The 18,286-nt window shown below is 39.8% G+C and overlaps 1 protein-coding gene across 3 annotated transcripts in view; it reads left to right on the top strand.

Annotated features, from left to right (window-relative positions):
* The window catches only part of SUGCT (succinyl-CoA:glutarate-CoA transferase), a 554,158-nt gene that overhangs the window by 101,802 nt on the left and 434,070 nt on the right, over nucleotides 1-18,286 (top strand). For all 3 annotated transcript variants that reach the window (XM_081101832.1, XM_081101833.1, XM_081101831.1), the window contains one exon: nucleotides 6,693-6,788. In XM_081101832.1, the coding sequence (XP_080957958.1) occupies nucleotides 6,693-6,788 (96 nt within the window). The remainder of the gene's footprint in view (nucleotides 1-6,692; nucleotides 6,789-18,286) is intronic.

The following is an 18,286-nucleotide window of genomic DNA, read 5'->3' on the forward strand; positions in this document are numbered from 1 at the left end:
AGTCACCTGAGGTGGACACTCTTGGTGCACCCCTTTGTGGGCTGTGTGCACAGTCTTGTTGTAGTTAAGCGTTGATTGCTGTTGGTATCACTGGGAGGAATTAACCTCCAGACCAATTGGCTGTGGGGACCAGTTGTGTCTACAATGGTAGAACTGCTGTGCTGGAAACACCCTTATATGGCAGGACTTGCTTCAGTGGGGCTTTGGTGTTCACTGAGTCTGTCCTGAGTGTTTCTCTTATGGATCTGAAGAGTTGTAATCTGGTGTGGTCTCACTCTGACCACTGGGTACACTGGCTCTTGGATCTCCAAGGAGGTGCAAAGTAAACCACTGCCTGAGGCCACCCAGCAAGAGCTACAGAGAGATATGCAGATTCCTCCTCTTTGTTTGGGGTTTGGAGGTGCCTAGATGAGGCACAGCTGTGAAGCAATGCAGGCTGCTGAGGAACTTTAGGCCTTCTTTTGGAAGCTCTGGGGTTCTTTGACCCAGCTGCAGTGTTTCATGTTTTAGTTTGCAAAAGGCCAGGCCATTCATATGCAAAAGCCTCTGTGCACAGCTTGGGTGGGGTTGTGAATTGGGTGGGGTGGGGTCTCAGGGAATCACAGGGTGGTGCAAATAGCAATGGTTGCCTGTCGGCCCTGCCCCAGATAGGTCCCTGGGTTTCTATGTCCCACGGCCCTGTGCAGGAGCAATGAATGCTGCAAGCACCTCTGAGGGAAAGCCGCCCTTGTTTTCCCGCCCAATGCCAGACAGTCCAGTTTCTCCCCATGTGAGTCCAGAGTCTTGCCCGGAACTGGATTTCAGAGCAGTCGGGAGTTTGTATCTCACTCCCGATTGAAAAAGACCACAGCGTAACCAGTTGCCAGCCCGTTTCGCGCGCCTCTGTACCTCCGCTCTTTTGCACCGCTGCACCTCCTACCAGTCTAGATGTGCTTTTCTCTTTCCCTCTAGTTGTCGGACTTCCACTCAGCCAGCCTTCCCGTGGTTCTGGATGATATTTGTTTTGTCTTTTAGTTGTAGTTTTGATGTGGTTGTGTGAGGCAGCAAGTTCAGGTGTTTACCTGTGCTGCCATCTTGGTTCCTTTCTGTTAATATCTTAATAGCTTACCCAATATTCAGCCAAAAATCTGCCAGTGGTGAACCTAAGGGGGGGTGGTGAAGGATTAAAGAAAACAGACAAGAGAATACAGTTGGGGCCAGGTGCGATACTGTTCTCCGCTGGAGAGACAGTGCCACTGCCTGTAAGCCGAGTCTTTATTTTATAGTCAGATCCCACAAGGCAAAGCAAGGGCATGGTCAAGATGTTTACAATGTTCTCGTGAGTTTTGAATCTACTTGATTACATGCACCTGAGAACTCTATTAAGCTCTGTGTTGGCAGCACTTGCTGCACCTCCCACAGCCTACCTCAGTCAGCCACCTGGGACCACAGGTTCAGACTATAATGTCAAGCTAACAACCATAGCCTTTGGCTATAATTGTGCTGGGAGCGCTTTGCCCTCCAAGCTGGGACCTGCACGTGGCTTTGCCACGAGAGGACCATGCCTTCTCATTAGTCCGAGGCCTGAACCTGTCCAAACGCTATAGCCGCTCTCCACATTTTACCATGATCTGCAAGGGCTAGCATGATTTGGCCTCTGTCAGCCTCTCCAATTTCATTCCCTATTTCGTTCTTGGAACGCTTCAGTTACATTGGTCTACTGTCAGGTTCTCCCCCCGCCTGCCCCAGCCCTCATGCTAACCACTTTCCAGCATTAGGGCTTTCACACATGTTATTCTCTTTGTTTTTAAAGTTCTCTTCCAACTCCTTTCCCCATATCAGTTTTAATAAGTCCAAGGGGGGCAGGATAATGTCTTTTGCATTTACTTATGTATACCCAGTACCTAGCATAATGCCTTACACAAAGCAGCACTTAGTATTTGTTGAATAAGTAAGACAACAGTAATTAGTCATTCATGTGTTAAAAAATTAGTGTGCAAGCTCCATGTTAGGTGCTGTGAGAAGGTACAAAGGTTTTATAATACATAATTTTTACCCTGAAATAGTTCCCAGTATAAAAGGAATGATAGGATAAGATGCTAAATAATGTTGTAACATGGAGAAAGGCACTATTCCTTTATTTAGCTATCCTATATAATAAAAGGCTAATATGCAAATTGTCCCCTAGTCCGGGAGTTCCACTGGGAGTTCGACCAGGTGGCGGGGCCAGCTGGCCAACTTCCCCCATCCTTTCCCCCAGCCAGCATGGCCTGACTGCCCCGATCAGGGTGGGCTGGCCAGACGCCACCCATGCACGAATTCATGCACTGGGCCTCTAATCTGTAATATTAAGGAATTTGACTAGACTTTCCTCAGGCTTGTTTACAGTTAATAGTCCATTGGTTAAATTATTTTCCCCAGGCTCCATCCTTGAAGAGTCTGATTCAGCAGATTTGGAGAAATCCCCATGTGATTGTACGGCACAGCTAGGTTTAGATACTATTGATCTAGGTCAGTGATGGCGAACCTATGACACGCGTGTCAGAGGTGACACGAGAACTCATTTTTTTGGTTGATTTTTCTTTGTTAAATGGCATTTAAATATATAAAATAAATATCAAAAATATAAGTCTTTGTTTTACGATGGTTGCAAATATCAAAAAATTTCTATATGTGACATGGCACCAGAGTTAAGTTAGGGTTTTTCAAAATGCTGACATGCCGGGCTCAAAAGGTTCTCCATCACTGATCTAGGTCTTTCTAGCTTTTCCATGTTATAATTCGAATTGTAGTACAAGGTTGACTGTGAAAGTGTAGCAGGAGTCAGGCAAATTAAGGTCTCATACCGTATTTGTTCAGAGGCAGGGAAAATATTTTTGTGCTTCAGTGATGGGAGAACTTAATGGATAAGATCACATTGAAATGGACTTTGAAGACTGGATAGAGATATGGGCAAATGCAGAAATGAAGCATGGCTGGGGTTTAGTCCACAGTTTAGTTACAGGCCAAAATATATGCAAGAGAGTGGGTTTTGCAGATGGTGAAATTACCCATTTTGATGCAATGGACCATAGTTCTAGTCTTGTTTTCCCCAATTTGCCTGTCATACTTGGTTGTCCTTTTGGAGATGAAAGATTCTATTATTGCAGCTTGATCCTCATTTGGTAGGAGTGAAACATGTGGTGACTGATATCTTGAAGCTGCTTTGGGAAATAATTGTGTGTCTTCTTACTCAATCCTTTAGGGACTCTGCCCTTGGAGATCCACTTTGACCACCCCACTGGTTTTCTGGTCAGAAACAAAGAATATTAGGATCCACTATGTTATCTAAAATAATAGTTTTGCTGTCAGAATGATTATTATTAAATCAAAGATGGCTTTTTTTTGTTTTGTTTAGATGAAACCACATAAAGGCAACATTCTGAGTAAATTATATAGCATCCACATGATGAAATAATGAGCCTAAGTTTAGACGATGAAAATAATGATATAATGCAATATTTAGAATGGATATACAGTATGTACTTATTAACCAAAAAGTCACATCCTATGTTCATTTGAGTTTTGCAAAATTTGTCATTAATTGCCAGGAAGCCTCTGTTTTTTTTTTTTGTTTTTTGTTTTTTTAATAAATAATCACATCATAGCTGTTGACTTTCTCCCCTTTCTCCTGCCTTAAAAAAATCCTTCTGAATAGTAGATTACTTTCAGATCCGTAATACCCCTTTTAAACATTGGGTTACTAAGTTTAGCCCAGTGCTCTCTTTTTTCAAAGTATAATTCATTTCCCTCCAACTTTGCCTCTGAGTATTTACTGATAAATCATACTTTCTTTTTGGATGACATCTGGCTTCAAATCTTATTTAATCTGTTTGCCCAGTGGGAGCACGCTAGTTCTGAAATGTTCGCTGTTTTCATGAGTCAGCACTGTGTGGAGAAAATGGATATAGTATTCCATTTAGAAACAGTCTGTGAGATGAGTTCTGACTCTTTATTCAAACTGACTCTAAATGGGGCTGCTTTTATTAAATAGTTGTCAAAGACAGCTATCAAGGTGGGGACAGAAACACAGAAGCCAAAATTGAGAAGAAAGAATGAGGTAGTGGGCAAGATAGCCAGGTACAGTCCACCCCATGCATACCCTTCGCAGTTGTCTCGGGTCAGTCTAGGATTTAAGACTAACCTGTGATCATCCAGTCAGCCCACTATCTCATGCAGGCCTTGCTGATGTGGATGTATTAATTATCAGTTGACCTTGAGATTAGAGAAGTGGGAATACTAAGCCTGTTGTGATTAATTGTTTGCAAAGAATTACTTTTATTAATGTGAACTAGAGGCCTGATGCACGAAATTTGTGCAAGAGTAGGCCTTCCTTCCCCCAGCTGCCACCATCGGCTTCCCTCTGGCACCTGGGACCGGGGCTTCCCTTGCAGCCTCGGCTTAGTCCAGAAGGTCATCCGGAAGGACATCTGGTCTAATTAGCATATTACGCTTTTGTTATTATAGATTCTTTGCCTCCAGTAGCAGCAGAGCACCTTAGAGGATGTTTGAACCTAATGTATTTGAAAGAAACAACCTCCCCCTGATCCATCCCCCTCCCCTCCCCCCGCCCCAAACAACAACAACAACAACATAGCTAGATTAACGAAGATCCTTTCTTATAGGTAAGAAAATAGAAAAACCTTAGACTGGAGAAAATTTCCTCAATTTTACAGGAAAATTACTATTGCATCCCTGCTATCTTTTACCTGCCAGACTTTTAAGAAGAAGAATAGGGTCAGAAGTGTAGAGAACTTGGAAGCAAAATTAAGACTATTTACTATTTTGCAAATTGTGTTCTGTGTTCATGTTGCGCAGGGTGGCATTGCAGGTCTGCCTCTGCGTCAGTCAGAGCACGTTGGGTATTATGTGCATATAGAGGTTGTCCCCAAAAATGTATACCCACTTTAACAGCTAATGCTCAATTTTGAAAATGAAATGTATTGTAATAAACAGTGCCTTCATAATTATTCAAAGTGTGTATTCATTTTTTTGAGACACCCTATATATTAGGATTTCCTGTATTATGTGGTTCGATATAGGAGTTCTGCTCTTTTATAAAAAGCTTAAAAAATTGAAAATTGGTTTGGGTCAAATGCCAAATATACAGAGAATGTACCTGAAAAATCAAAGTAGTTAAATTATATACCTACAGTGGTACAACTATTTAGAGGTAGACTGAAATGAGAAACCATGAACCCGGACTTCCCATCCAGTGCATTTTTACTACAAAATGTTGATTTGGTTTTCCATTTTGAAATACACAGAAGTGATCTGTGAAATGGTGATTAACATTAGGCAGCCCCAGGCAGCCCTGGAATGCTCCATGGTTCAAATGCCCAAGACCAGATGGAGGTCCAGAAGTGGATGACTCAAAGTTTATTAGTTTTGCCACCTGGGCAGTACAGCCGAACCAGCTGCCATAAGGCAGTTCCAATTTCAACAGAGCAGTAAATGAACATAAAAGTCAGTGTAAATCCCAAGAATACGCTAAAGGAGAATGGCTGCCGCTGCAAGGGGATTCATTCAGGCCGAGCCCTATTGATGGCCCTGGTAGGAGGCACCAGGCAGAGGCAGTCACAGGTTGTGGCACCGAGCCTTGAAAAGTCACCCGTTGAGTTGTCGCAGGAGTCAGCCTCAATGTGGAATATATTTGACTTGCTGGCTTGATAGATTGCTAGTCACATCTGATGATTTATAATGGGGAAAGCAAGCCCATGCTCTGTCTTGATGATGTTAGAAGTCAAGATGCCTTTTTTTCTGGAAACTGAAAAATTATTAGGTCACCTCCTTTCCATAGTTCTGGGCCCTCAAAGGCATGGCGTCTCACTGGAACATAGTTTCTTGGGACAGATCTCCAGGGAGCAAGTTATTATCTTCATGCTATCCTTATATGGAGTTGGATTATTGTGGGTTTTCAAGACCTGCGTATGAAATGTTGCACGAGTCAGTTTTAGATAACCCCTTTAATAGAACTATGCTTCTTGAACATGGAAATAAGTATAATAATGAGGCCAGAAGCAAGTTGGGAAAGTTACAGTACTTTTTGTTTAAATGAGGGTGATTCACGCTGAATAAAAAATCAATAAATAATCCTGATTCTCTGTGTTAGTAAAAATGCTTTAGGCAGCAAGGAACAGAAAACTTGACTAAACGGACTTAAAAACAAAGTAGAGGCTAGTTAGTTTGTTTATCTATATCTGTAATGACAAGTTTAGAGGGATGTGCCTCCTGACTTTGGTTCACCTGCTCAGTGATGATACAGTCTCATTTTGTGTCATCTTGATGGAAAGTAAAAGGGCCGGAGGAGCGGGGAAGGGAATGTATGATTGCTGATTTATTTTGCTCAGGCTTTGATGCTAAAAGCTTGACCAGGTTCCACCTGCTGGGGCAACTTCTGCCTTCAGGTGATCTTTTCAGGAGCTAAGTGTTTCTGTATTTATACTTCTCAAGTGACCATTACTCATGCACTAACATAACACTGCTCTTCCTTGCTTTGTATGATGAAAGGTGATGCCTGCATATTTTCTAACCTGTTGGGAGTTTCTTTTTTTCTCTCTTATCTTCTGCAATGACATTAAGTGAAATCAAATCAGAACTTTCATATTATAACCTTTTGTCAATGAGTGAGTATAGATACACTGGCTTTTTTTTTTTTCTTTTTCTTCTGATAGGTGGCATGTTTAACCCAAGTAGCTGCTAATTACCTTATTGGCCAAAAAGAAGCGAAACGTTGGGGCACAGCTCATGGCAGTATTGTTCCCTACCAGGTAAGAATACAACAAGAATATAGTGTTGGGCTACTATAACCTGCAATTTTGTATGGTATGAGTTTGTGAAATGATTTCCTTAAAAAAACATTCAGAATATTCTGTCATATATCTTTGTCTAACTATAACAAGGTTCTGTTGTTCACTGTAAAAGCAGTGTTTTCCACATTTCTTCATCAGAAGATTAGTAACAGGACACTTAAATGGATCAAAGAAACTTGCTGAAAGTGAGTAACTATTGGACTCAGGATGGTTTGCTTTATTTTTTTCTTTTTTCACCCAAAAGAGGCACTAATTGTAGCCATTTGAGAAAGTGTGGTTTGTTCACTATGTCACTTATAAACCAAATGTTACCTACCCCAGTTGACAATAATATTCTCACAGGGTTGGAGTAAAATGAAAATTTGCCTGTGACAGATCTTCATTTTTGAGCAAAGCAGATGGTTCAGGAACTGCTGTTCTTTATTAAGTGTCTAAACTTGTCCTTAGAAATTCTTGACTTTGGCTAGTGTGAATGAAGTGGGAAGGAACTGTGATCTTTCAAAAATAAAAACAAAAAACTCCAACTCTTCTTCCAAATCCCTAACCTTTGCTTAACCCAGTTGTATTATATCTCATTGTATTTGCTAATGTATTTGTCATATCTTCCGCATTATGTTGTAAGTTTAAGAGTAGCGGTGTCTTTTTCATGGTGTCCTTTTTCATACCTAGTAGAAGCACATACTAGATATTATAAAATTTCTGTTGAATAAGGGAGTGAACTTTGCTATAGTCATTTTAGTGCTAGTGTTCTTAACAGAACTCATAAAAGTCAGCATTTTCCATTTGTCGGGAAACCCATCAACACTGCTAATCATCCTTTTAGTTTTAAGAACAGTATTTCCTCGGGCAAAACTAGTTTCATTTCAGTTTTTTAATACAGATCTGAAGAAAGTGGTGACCCAATATGATTCCACAATTCTCTCTCTATTTCTGTTTATGGTCTTTATGCCTGAGACATCACTATGATTTTCCTGTAGAACCGCGATCTCTCTTTTGAACACATTTAGTTAATCTCTTGGCAGAGTTACAGTGTGGAGATGTTTTCTTTGGTTCCTTCCCTCTTTTCTCCCAACGTGGTTTTGTGACCACCATGGGTTCCATTTTGCTTCCCGTCTCCTTAGCCTTTTGCGTTTGCTCCTACCCTTTTAGCCAAACCTACCTCCTGTCACAAAAGTGGTCTTTTGGACTAGTTAGAGATGGTCAAATTCAGCCTTCTCATTTTTCAGGTAAGACATCTTGTACTTAGATTGGTTAGATGGACTCCAACTCTGACCTCCTGCCTCCTTGTGGAGTTTTCTTTCAGACCCTGCTACCTTTGATAGGAGAGTGTGTGATTCCAGTTTCCTCCTTCTACTCCACCCCACCCCTGCTCCACCAAACTGGCTCCTAGCTAAGGGGTCTCATCAGCTAATTAATTTATGCTCATCGTTAATAATGGAAATCCCTGTCAAGGGCATTTTTAACAGAGGACAATGCTAGAACCCTTGGGAATTCATCTCAAATAATGTCTGTCTCGGCTTCACTTTTTTTTCTTTTTTAAAAAAATTCTTTATTAGTTAAGGTATTACAAATATGTCCTCATCCCCCCCATTAAACTCCCATTCCCCCTCCCCCCCCCCACTCATGCTCTCATCCCCCTGTTGTCCATGTCCATTGGTTTGGCTTATATGCATCCGGCTTCACTTTTTGATGTGTATGGAGAAAGCATTTATGAGTTGGAAGGTTTTACAGTGTAATTCCTACTCACGTTACATAGCGAGGGGTTCATGTATGTGTTCAAGTATAAGGTTTACAGTTTATCTTTCACTTATTTTAAAAAATAGAATGTATTTTTTAAAAGTTTTGTAAAGACTTCAGTTATCCACTCTGGTGTTTGCACCAGAGCTCTGGCATCTTGGTTGTTTTCTAAATTACTTCATTGTGATGTGAAAAGAAATTTACAATCTTTGGCTTTTGTAATTGTAGTTAAAAGATATAAGTGTCTGTGTGTGTGTGCACGTGTGCGCATGTGCGTGCTTTTGTTTTTTGAAGACACAAATGTACGTCTTCGGCTTGAATTGTCCCAGTGATATAAAATGGATAATGTGCTTATTTGATCTAGTTGATTGCAGCTTTATTATTAGTAAGAAGAGGAGATCTGCTAGGGTCTTTCCTCAGGAGCCCAGAATTAATTTGTTTTCTCTTGGTAAAGTTCAGCACTATGACTAAGGAACAAATACAAATGTAGCTCGAATGAGGCTAGCATACCAAGGTAGGTCCTAGATATACTTGTAGAACCTGATCTGTTTACAATTTTAGAAATATATTTGGAAAATATTTCTATGGGTGAATACAAGGATAATTATAATTAATTTTATATAATAATTATTGTTTGTATCTAGTTTGAGTTTTCTGAGTTTTGATATGAAGGTCTACGATGGAAGACTCTGGTGGTCTTAGGAATTAGTTAAGAGGCCCAGTCCACTCTCCTCTATTCTTGCTGAACCATATCGGAAAGATCATAGACCTTGAATGCATGGAATGTAAATGTCTGGAAAGTATTCTATGCCTGCACTCAAGCAATAGATATGGGTAGAAGAAAACATAAATACAACCTAACTCAGAATTTATGACTGCCTCTCTCAAATTTCTCCCAGCTTTACCCAGCTATGCTACATATTTACTTCTGGGATGACTATTTCACACCTCCTCTCTCCTCAAGTCTTTCCCCTCTCTCCTCACCTTTACCTTCTTATTTCACTCAAAAGTGATGCAATCAGAAGAGAACTACTACATCTTTTCTTTATAGTACCTCCCAAACTTCTACATGTGTCTTCATAAGTAGTTCATTTCATTCCCTTCTATCACAATGGATGAATTGTCCCTTTCCTGCACGTCATCTCCTCTATCACTTACATTACCCAGTGTCCGTGGATAAACATATGATCATATCTTTCACCATAAATAATCCCAGAAACCTTCTGTGGATTCCATGGCACGTCTTTTTCCATCTCTCATCCCATTTCTCCATGTTCTCTATTACAACACTCCTCAGAAGAGTTTTGGGTGGTGTCTGCTGGAAGGAAGCACTCCACCATTTATACTACAATACAATTGGTGCCTCTCAGGCAGAGAGATTTTACAGTACTCTGAGGCCTCAGAAATTGGGCGCTTGGAAAAGTTGACTTTCTGAGCAGTTCATTAATAAGAATAATCTTTTTTTTTTTTTGAGCCAAATGTAGAAACTTCAAGTGGAATTTTCCCCAATGGCCTGATAGTTTACATGGGGAATTTCTTTTAATTTCCTCCCCCCCACCAATAGCTTCTAATTTAAGAAATTGAAGAAAACAGTTATTTAGATGATTAAGTAAAATCCAGTTTCCCTTTCTTCAGTTGGCCCCATTCAACCAACGAGCGGAGCAGGAAGCTGTGCCCTATTGTTTCTGGTGGGGACTTTATACTGTATATTTAGTTTGGCACAAGCAGAGACCCGAACAGGCGGTAAATTACAAGCTTGAAGAGATGTAGCACTTTGCTGTCAGTCCTTAGTAAACATCAAAATGCTGTTACGTCATAGCATATCGCATTTTCAAAACCTATTTAAGGATTTTTTAGTAAGTCAAAATGTAAACATTATACATCTATCGGTTTCTTTGTGAGTTTTTCCTTTATTATAGTCACACTACACATTAACTAGTTTTTCCGCACCATAACCCTAACTTTAAATCTAACCTTAAACCTAAACATAACTCAAAACCTAACCCTAACCTAAACCTAAACCTTACCTTAGCTCTTATCCTAACTCTAACATTAATCCTAAACTTAATTTAAACACAAACCCTAAACTCAATGCTAACTCTAATCCTAACCATAATTCTAACTCAAACCTTAACACCAACTTTAGTAAAAACTTAATCCTCACCCTAAAGCTAACTCTAAATGTAACTTTAATTTAGCTCTTAATCAAATGCTAACCCTAGACCTAATCTAATTTTAAAACAAACCCTAACCTTGAAGTTAACTCTGCTCTAACACTAACCCTGAACCTAATCATATACTGAACCCTAATCCTAACCCTTAAGCATCCCTAAACCTAACCCTTAACCTAAACCTAACACTAATTTAAATCCAAACAATAAACTCTAATCTAACTCTTACTCTAACCTTAACCCTAATTATAAACTCAACCCTAACCACAACTCTAACCCTAACCTTCACACAAAACCTAACTCAAAATGAAATTCTAACACTAACCCTAAAACATAAACTTAACCCTAGCCCTAGCTCTTACACTAAACCTAAACCTACCCCTAATTTAAAACCACATGCTAACCTTAGTGCTAACTCAAATCCTAATACTAACACTAATCACAAACTCAGTGTTAACCTCAACCTTAACCTGAACTCTCTCATCCTAACCCTAACCTAATTTTAACTCAAAACATAACCCTAACCTTAACCCTAACCCTGAACTAAGCTCTGATCCTTGCCTCTACCCTAATCCTACCCCAACCTTAACTCTAATAAATCCAAACTAAAGTTTGAAAGTATAGTTTAAACAAGCATATGTTGGCATTGCATATTTAATTTAATTGATGCATTGGTTAGTCACAGTAATATCTTGCAGGCTCCATTGAACATATACTATGTAATGGATTAAGTAAATAAATACACATACATTTACACACACACACACACACACACACACACACTTCTCATTTTATTTGGATGAGAGGGACACCTGGAGTGATTGAGCAACTTTCTTATGACCATACCTAGGGTCAAAAGAGCCTGAGTTGAAATGATGGTTTTAAGATTTCAAAGCTTGTTTTCTTCCTATTTCCAAACTGGTAGTTTTTTAGGTGTTTGATACATTGTGGATACCTGCCGTTTAATTTCTTTGGCAGATGGTAGAGTTCTTCTAATCTGTTTTCATCATTTCTTTGACAAATGACTTATTTGTTACGATTCTAGAAGGTACCGAACCTAACAGGTGACCTTGCTAGAGTAGTATATATGAATTCTGAGCTACAGGGCAATTATAGGGTTTCCTCTACTATGTTTTTCAACTCATGCTTTTGCAGAGCTCCTGATGAATCAAATAAACAATCATTTCTTGAGCCCCCAATGGAGTTTCATGTCCTGAAGGCTTCCAGTTGAGGAAGAACTGGGCTGTTGATTCCTAGAAACTCAGAGATAATGTAGGAGGCACAGCCGGGAGTGTGTGAGCTGTGGAGTCAGGCAGACCTAGGCTCTTGCCTCCATCACATAGTCGCTGAGAAATCTTGGACGAGTCTTTTACTCTCCCTAAGGTGAGCTGCTTCCTGTCCCAAAAGGTAATAATGATAGTTGTCTTTATGTTTAATGAAGGAATTAAATGAGATAGTGTGTGCAAGTGTTTTGTGTAGTACCTGACTCTAATAAGTGTTCAATTAAAGGTAGCTCCTATGATTATTTCTGTAAACTCATAATTATAACTTTGTATAGTAGTTATAGGAAACTATGGAATAATTTTATGAAAACCATCATGGCAGCTTAGGGGAAGAGAAAATAAAGATCTAACATGCTGTGGTACTTTTCTGTTTTAAAAATCTGTTCTCAGATCTTTTTCAGAAATTGTAGTATTGAGCCATTGCCCAATATAGCATTGCAGTTTGAGGAGCATCAGATATAGCAACACCACTCAATTTTCAAAGGGAATAGAGAAGGATTCTAGTTTACTGAAGTGTTTAGTTAATGTAGTTTTAGTGTAAATTCATTAACAAAATGAAACATGACAAAATGATTTTCAGAAGTGATTTCTGAGAAGCCTCCAAGAGAGGAACCTATCTGTATAAAAGATACATACCCACCGCTTTGATAGCCAACAGTTGTGGAGATTTCTCTCTCAGTTTTAAAAAGTGAGAAAACCACAGAACATTTTAAACATTTATTCTTATATCCTTAAGATTGCAAAGTACTTTGATAATGTTAACCCAGTAAGAAATACCTGGATATTTATCGGGAACAAAAGTGTGGGCGACAGCAAAAACATTAGAGGTTTCTGTAAACTTTTTTTTATTACTTAGCACTGATAAGTTAGAATATTCAAGGTTTTTTTTTTTGTTGTTTGTTTGTTTGTAAATTAAGGCATGAGTTTCCTGAATTTCCCCTGCGCCTTCGGTTCTAAAGGTTTTGGTGAGGTAGCTTTTACGTAGTATTTGCTTTAAAGCTTATGTGTGCCTTCATCCTTATGAATTTGGGATTCTTGTTGAAACAAAAACAAAACCGTTTATTTGAAGATCCAGATTACTTTGAAAGGAGTGTCTGGGACTCTCAAAATCCTAAGAATACGGGTAATTGGGCATGCTAGGCTCCTGGCATAATAGGCTCCCTCTGGGCTTCTCCTTAGGTTCAACTTTCTTTGATTTTAAGGAACATCCCTAAATGTAAAATAAATTAGGCAATATGATGTTTAAGGACAGCGTATTGCACAAAGAATAAACATACTTATGACTGTTCAAAGGCCATTATGATGTAAAAAAAATCAGAATTGCCTCCAATTGACAAATTGGCCTATTTTATTTTATTTTATTTTTTAAAAAATATTTTATTGATTTTTTACAGAGAGGGAGGGAGAGGAATAGAGAGTTAGAAACATCGGTGAGAGAGAAACATTGATCAGCTTCCTGCTGCACACCTCCTACTGGGGATGTGCCTGCAACCAAGGTATATGCCCTTGACCGGAATCAAACCTGGGACCCTTCAGTTCATAGGCCGATTCTCCATCCACCGAGCCAAACCGGTTAGGGCTATTTTATTTAAAAAAAAATACTTTTATTGATTTCAGAGAGGAAGGGAGAGGGAGAGAGAGAGAGACAGAAACATCAATGATGAGAATCATTGATTGGCTGCTTCCTGCATGCCCCCTACTGGGGATTGAGCCTGCAGCTCCAGGCATGTGCCCCAACTGGGAGTTGAACCGTGACCTCCTGGTTCATAGGTCGATGCTCAACCACTGAGCCACACACAAAGAAAGGAAGTTATCTTAAGGAAAAAACCTGGAATTTCTTTAGGATCTTATCAGCTTCTCTTACATTCTTAATTTTCTCATTGTATTCACGGGATTGTATGTGTTTATGTATCAAATTTGGCTAAAATGATCCCAAATGAATATTCAAATGCCATCATGAATATTCAGTTAAATAATATTATTACTAATAATATTAATAATATTACACTAATAGAGATCACATTTATTGAATGAATATTATTATGCCATTATTAAATATTTAAAATATATTAATTAAATCTTCACAGCAGTGCTGTGAAATAAGTACAGCTCCTGTCCTTACTTTCAGATGAGGAAACGGAGGCGTGGAGAGGTTAGGTAACTTGGCCAGCATCTCACGTAGTTGGTGTGGCTGGGATTCCAACCGAGGCAGGGAGACTATACGATATAACCACATGAGTAGATGATGCATGCAATGCTACTTACTTAAACTGGCATGTTCAGTTTCATTTTTTATCTTTGACCAACAATTTTTTTTGTTCAATTGATTTTTTTTTTCTTTCTTTCTTAAAATATATTTTATTGATTTTTACAGAGAGGAAGGGAGAGGAAGAGGGATAGAGAGTTAGGAACATCGATGAGAGAGAAACAGATCAGCTGCCTCCTTTACACCCCTTACTGGGGATGTGTCTGCAACCAAGGTACATGCCCTTGACCGGAATCGAACCTGGGACCCTGCAGTCCTCAGGCCGATGCTCTATCCACTGAGCCAAACCGGTTAAGGCAGATTTTTTTCTTTATTAAAACATTTCCCCCCATCACCATTTATTCCCCCTATACCCTCTTCTACCCCAACCCCCGCCTCCACCCCACAATCACCACACTGTATCTTCAACCAACTTTTTAGGAAGAGTGATGTGATATTTTCTTCTACATAATTTTTCCTTTCAGGGATTGCCAAGAGCAATTGAAGAGGTATGAGCAATTCCGTTGTTTACTCATTACAGAGATCCTTAATTACTACTTAAAAGCAAATTTCCTTCAGGAAATCAGGTTGTACATCTTTTGAATAAATCCTTTGGTTGCATATGCTAAAATTGTATTAGAATTATAATTAAGTCACATGAAATATCTCTTGCTCCCGTCTGTGTAAAGAGTAATGATGCCCAGGAGCAGTATAGAGGCTTGGTTTTAACTATTGTGAGGCTCACAGTTTCTGGTTTTCAAACTCTAGTTTGTGAAGTTGGTAGGCTGGGGCAGAAGTTGGGGTGTGAAAGAATATTTGAGGCATGAAGAGGCATGTTCAGGGGCCTGGGGTAGGGGACAGCCTTGGGAGAAATCCAGGAGGCAGATCTCTGAGTTTTCCAAACCCATTTCAACCAGAACAGCTCTGCTTTTTGTTTTATTTTTCACTTGTTTTAATTCTTCACCTGAGGCCATGTATCCCCCCTTCCCCACCAGCATTGAATTTAGAGAGAGAGGCAGAAAGAGGGAGAGAAGAAAGGAGGAGAGAAACATCAGTGTTAGAAAGTAACATTGGTTGGCTGCCTCCTGCATGTGCCCCAACCGGCAATCGAATCCACAGCCCTCTGATGCATAGGCCAACCCTCTAACCACTGAGCACACCAGCTGGGGCTACTTTTTGTTTTTTTTAAATATGCGTGCCACTGCTTGAAAATGACAATTTGTCCTAGATCAATGGACTTGTATTAAAGGATTCTACTGGACTAGGAAGTGGGCGTTGTCCATTTTTGTGTGTTTGGGGAAAGGGAGACTTGTTTTTCTCAATGTGGGGTGGCTCTGAGAACGGTGACCCAGAACCAAGGAAAGCGGCTCGTTTACCTGGGCTGGAGGCCTTGGCAGGGGGAGTTTGTGGGGGGCCTGACAGAGCTCCTCTGGGGCGGGGTGCACACATTACTCTACAGCTCAGAGTCCTGCCTGGTGGCTCTGCATGGAGGTCAAGGCTCTTCGGCTCAGATAAATCACATGGGACTGGACCTGGAAACAGTTGGATTTAAATGTATTTGCATATCCCTTTCTGTTCTTAGGGGTGCCCAGGGCAAATGTTGAAATTCTGAGTAGGTGTGCTTAGTATTTATACATTCCCATGAGGGCTCCCTTTTCAGGTACAAGTTAACTTGGGTGGTGGTGGTGATGGTGGGGGGGAGCGGCGTGTGGAACTGAGTTCTGATATGGCACAAATTATTTTTATAATGTAACCCAATATTGGGCAAATATAATAGTAAAAGGAAACCTGTAAGATGTTATGTTCTGCAGTGAATCTGTATTGGGGACTTGAGCAAATTGTGCCCACATATAAATGTGGCTGTGAAGTAGGCTCTTTACCTTCTTAGTTTTGTTTCTGGAATGTAGGATAAGGAATACGGTATAGGGCAGCTGTGGGCAAACTACGGCCCGCGGGCCGGATCTGGCCCGTTTGAAATGAATAAAACTAAAAAAAAAAAAGACCGTACCCTTTTATGTAATGATGTTTACTTTGAATTTATATTAGTTCACACAAACACTCCATCCATGCTTTTGTTCCGGCCCTCCGGTCCAGTTTAAGAACCCATTGTGGCCCTCGAGTCAAAAAGTTTGCCCACCCTTGGTATAGGGAGTCTGCTCAGACAGGAGGTGGTAAGTGTGCATGCTGAGAGGGGCTAGTGAAGTAGGGACAGTTTAAAAAAATCATTTGACTTAATTAAATTTTATTTTTATTTTTAAATTTCTATTATTGAAAGTATTACATAGGTCCTACTTCCCCCTTTCCCCCATTAACCTCTTCCAGCCTTTGACTTAATTTTTACCTGGAAATGATTCTCATGCTGCCCCCTACCCCTCCTTTTTTACCTTGAGAAGTAAAAGCAGGTGTGAAATGCCATAGGTCTTCCCCACTCTACGTGGTCTAGTGAAAAGGGGTGTTGGCACTACCTGGAAGCTTGTTAGAAATAATAGATTCTAGTTCATTCTCCTGAACCAGAATCTGCATTTTAACAAGATCTCTAGGGTTCATTGTTAGGTTAGATTTTGAGAAGCCCTGCTCTAAGGTACAGGTGAAATCCTTTTGGGCATTATATTATGAGTCCACTAGATGTCACTCTTGTAACCTGGTAATGGAATGGCAATTTTCTTTGGGGACTCGAAAGACTCTGGGAACATGATCACATTATTAGATGATTTCCTCTCCATCCTTAGAGCTACTGATATTTTATTTAAGGTAAAACTACCGTTTTCTTTGGTTCAGTGTCCTGGAGAGAGATTCCTGGGAACGATTTTCATTTTGTGGAATCAGCACTCTTGCATTTGTCTCTTTCCCTCCTTCCAGCCCCCTGCTGCTCGGGTTCTTCTGTTATTATGTAACTCCAGCACTGAGTACCCTGCAGTTGCTCTAAGTGACTGGCTTACCAGTGAACAGCATCCTGCTCAGCACAGAATAAATGTGCAGGTTTGATCTCTGTAGAATGACTGAGAGCAGAAGGGAAGCAACACTGTATCCTCAAATAAGCAGCAGCCTCCTCTGTGATTGTTGGAGGAAGTGCTGACCTTTCTGAATTCTTGGGGTGTCTCCAGGGTGGTTTTACAAAGGAGATCGAGTCCACTTTTGCTGGGAAAAAAGTGTCCCAGGTGTAATCTTGTCGGGCATTAGTTTCAGTTATGAAGATGAATATTAGGGACATTTACAGGTAAAGTAAGATCCAGAGGGAGATGATGTACTTTCTGAGATATATGAGGCCCCCAGGACAAGTCCTGTTAACAACTGGTTAGGTCTGCATATTAGGAAAGGGGGTGAAAAGGTTAAGGAGTATGCTTTAGAATTTTCAATCGTTACAGGTAAAAAAAAAAAAAAAAAGTAGTTTTTTTTCCAGCTGCCCAGCTTGAGAAAAGTTAGTTCTTGAAATAAATCAACCTCTTGCAAACTCTCCTCCCTCTCAGTCTGATATATTTTTTAAATCTGTTTAAGTTAATAAGGGTAGCAAATAAGTCCCAAAAGTAGAAGAGCTATGTGTATGCTTGGGTGTGTTTTGTGAGTGTGTGTATTTCCTTTTCTTGGTGTGAGTGGGAGCATTTAATTTATGGCATCACTAAATGAGTGAAAAAAGTTTAATTTTATTTCAGTCAAGTAAATATTCTTATTTATTTAAAAACAATATGGCTTTAGCTTGCATATAATTTTCTTTTGTTCAAAATAATTAAGATGGCCATAGTAGTTACTGTTAAGCTTTAGAGACCTTTTTGTAGCACCATTTGTTATCATGTGATTCTGATGACAAGGAGCAGAATTAATTTTAAAGCATTTTACTGAAAATCAATTTCATTTAAAAAACAGTGCCTAAGTTATGGAAAATAAGCCTAAAATTTGCATTTCTATTCCTAGACACAGTCTCAATTCCTGCTTCTGCAGTGATAGGATTTTACATCACTACCCCCTTTACTGTTGAATTTTCTTCCCTCCCTTTTTAAAAAACGATTGCTGCTTAGGCTCCAG

The sequence above is a fragment of the Myotis nattereri genome (genome assembly GCF_964212035.1).
Source record: "Myotis nattereri genome assembly, chromosome: 11".
Taxonomy (NCBI): Eukaryota; Metazoa; Chordata; class Mammalia; order Chiroptera; family Vespertilionidae; genus Myotis; species Myotis nattereri.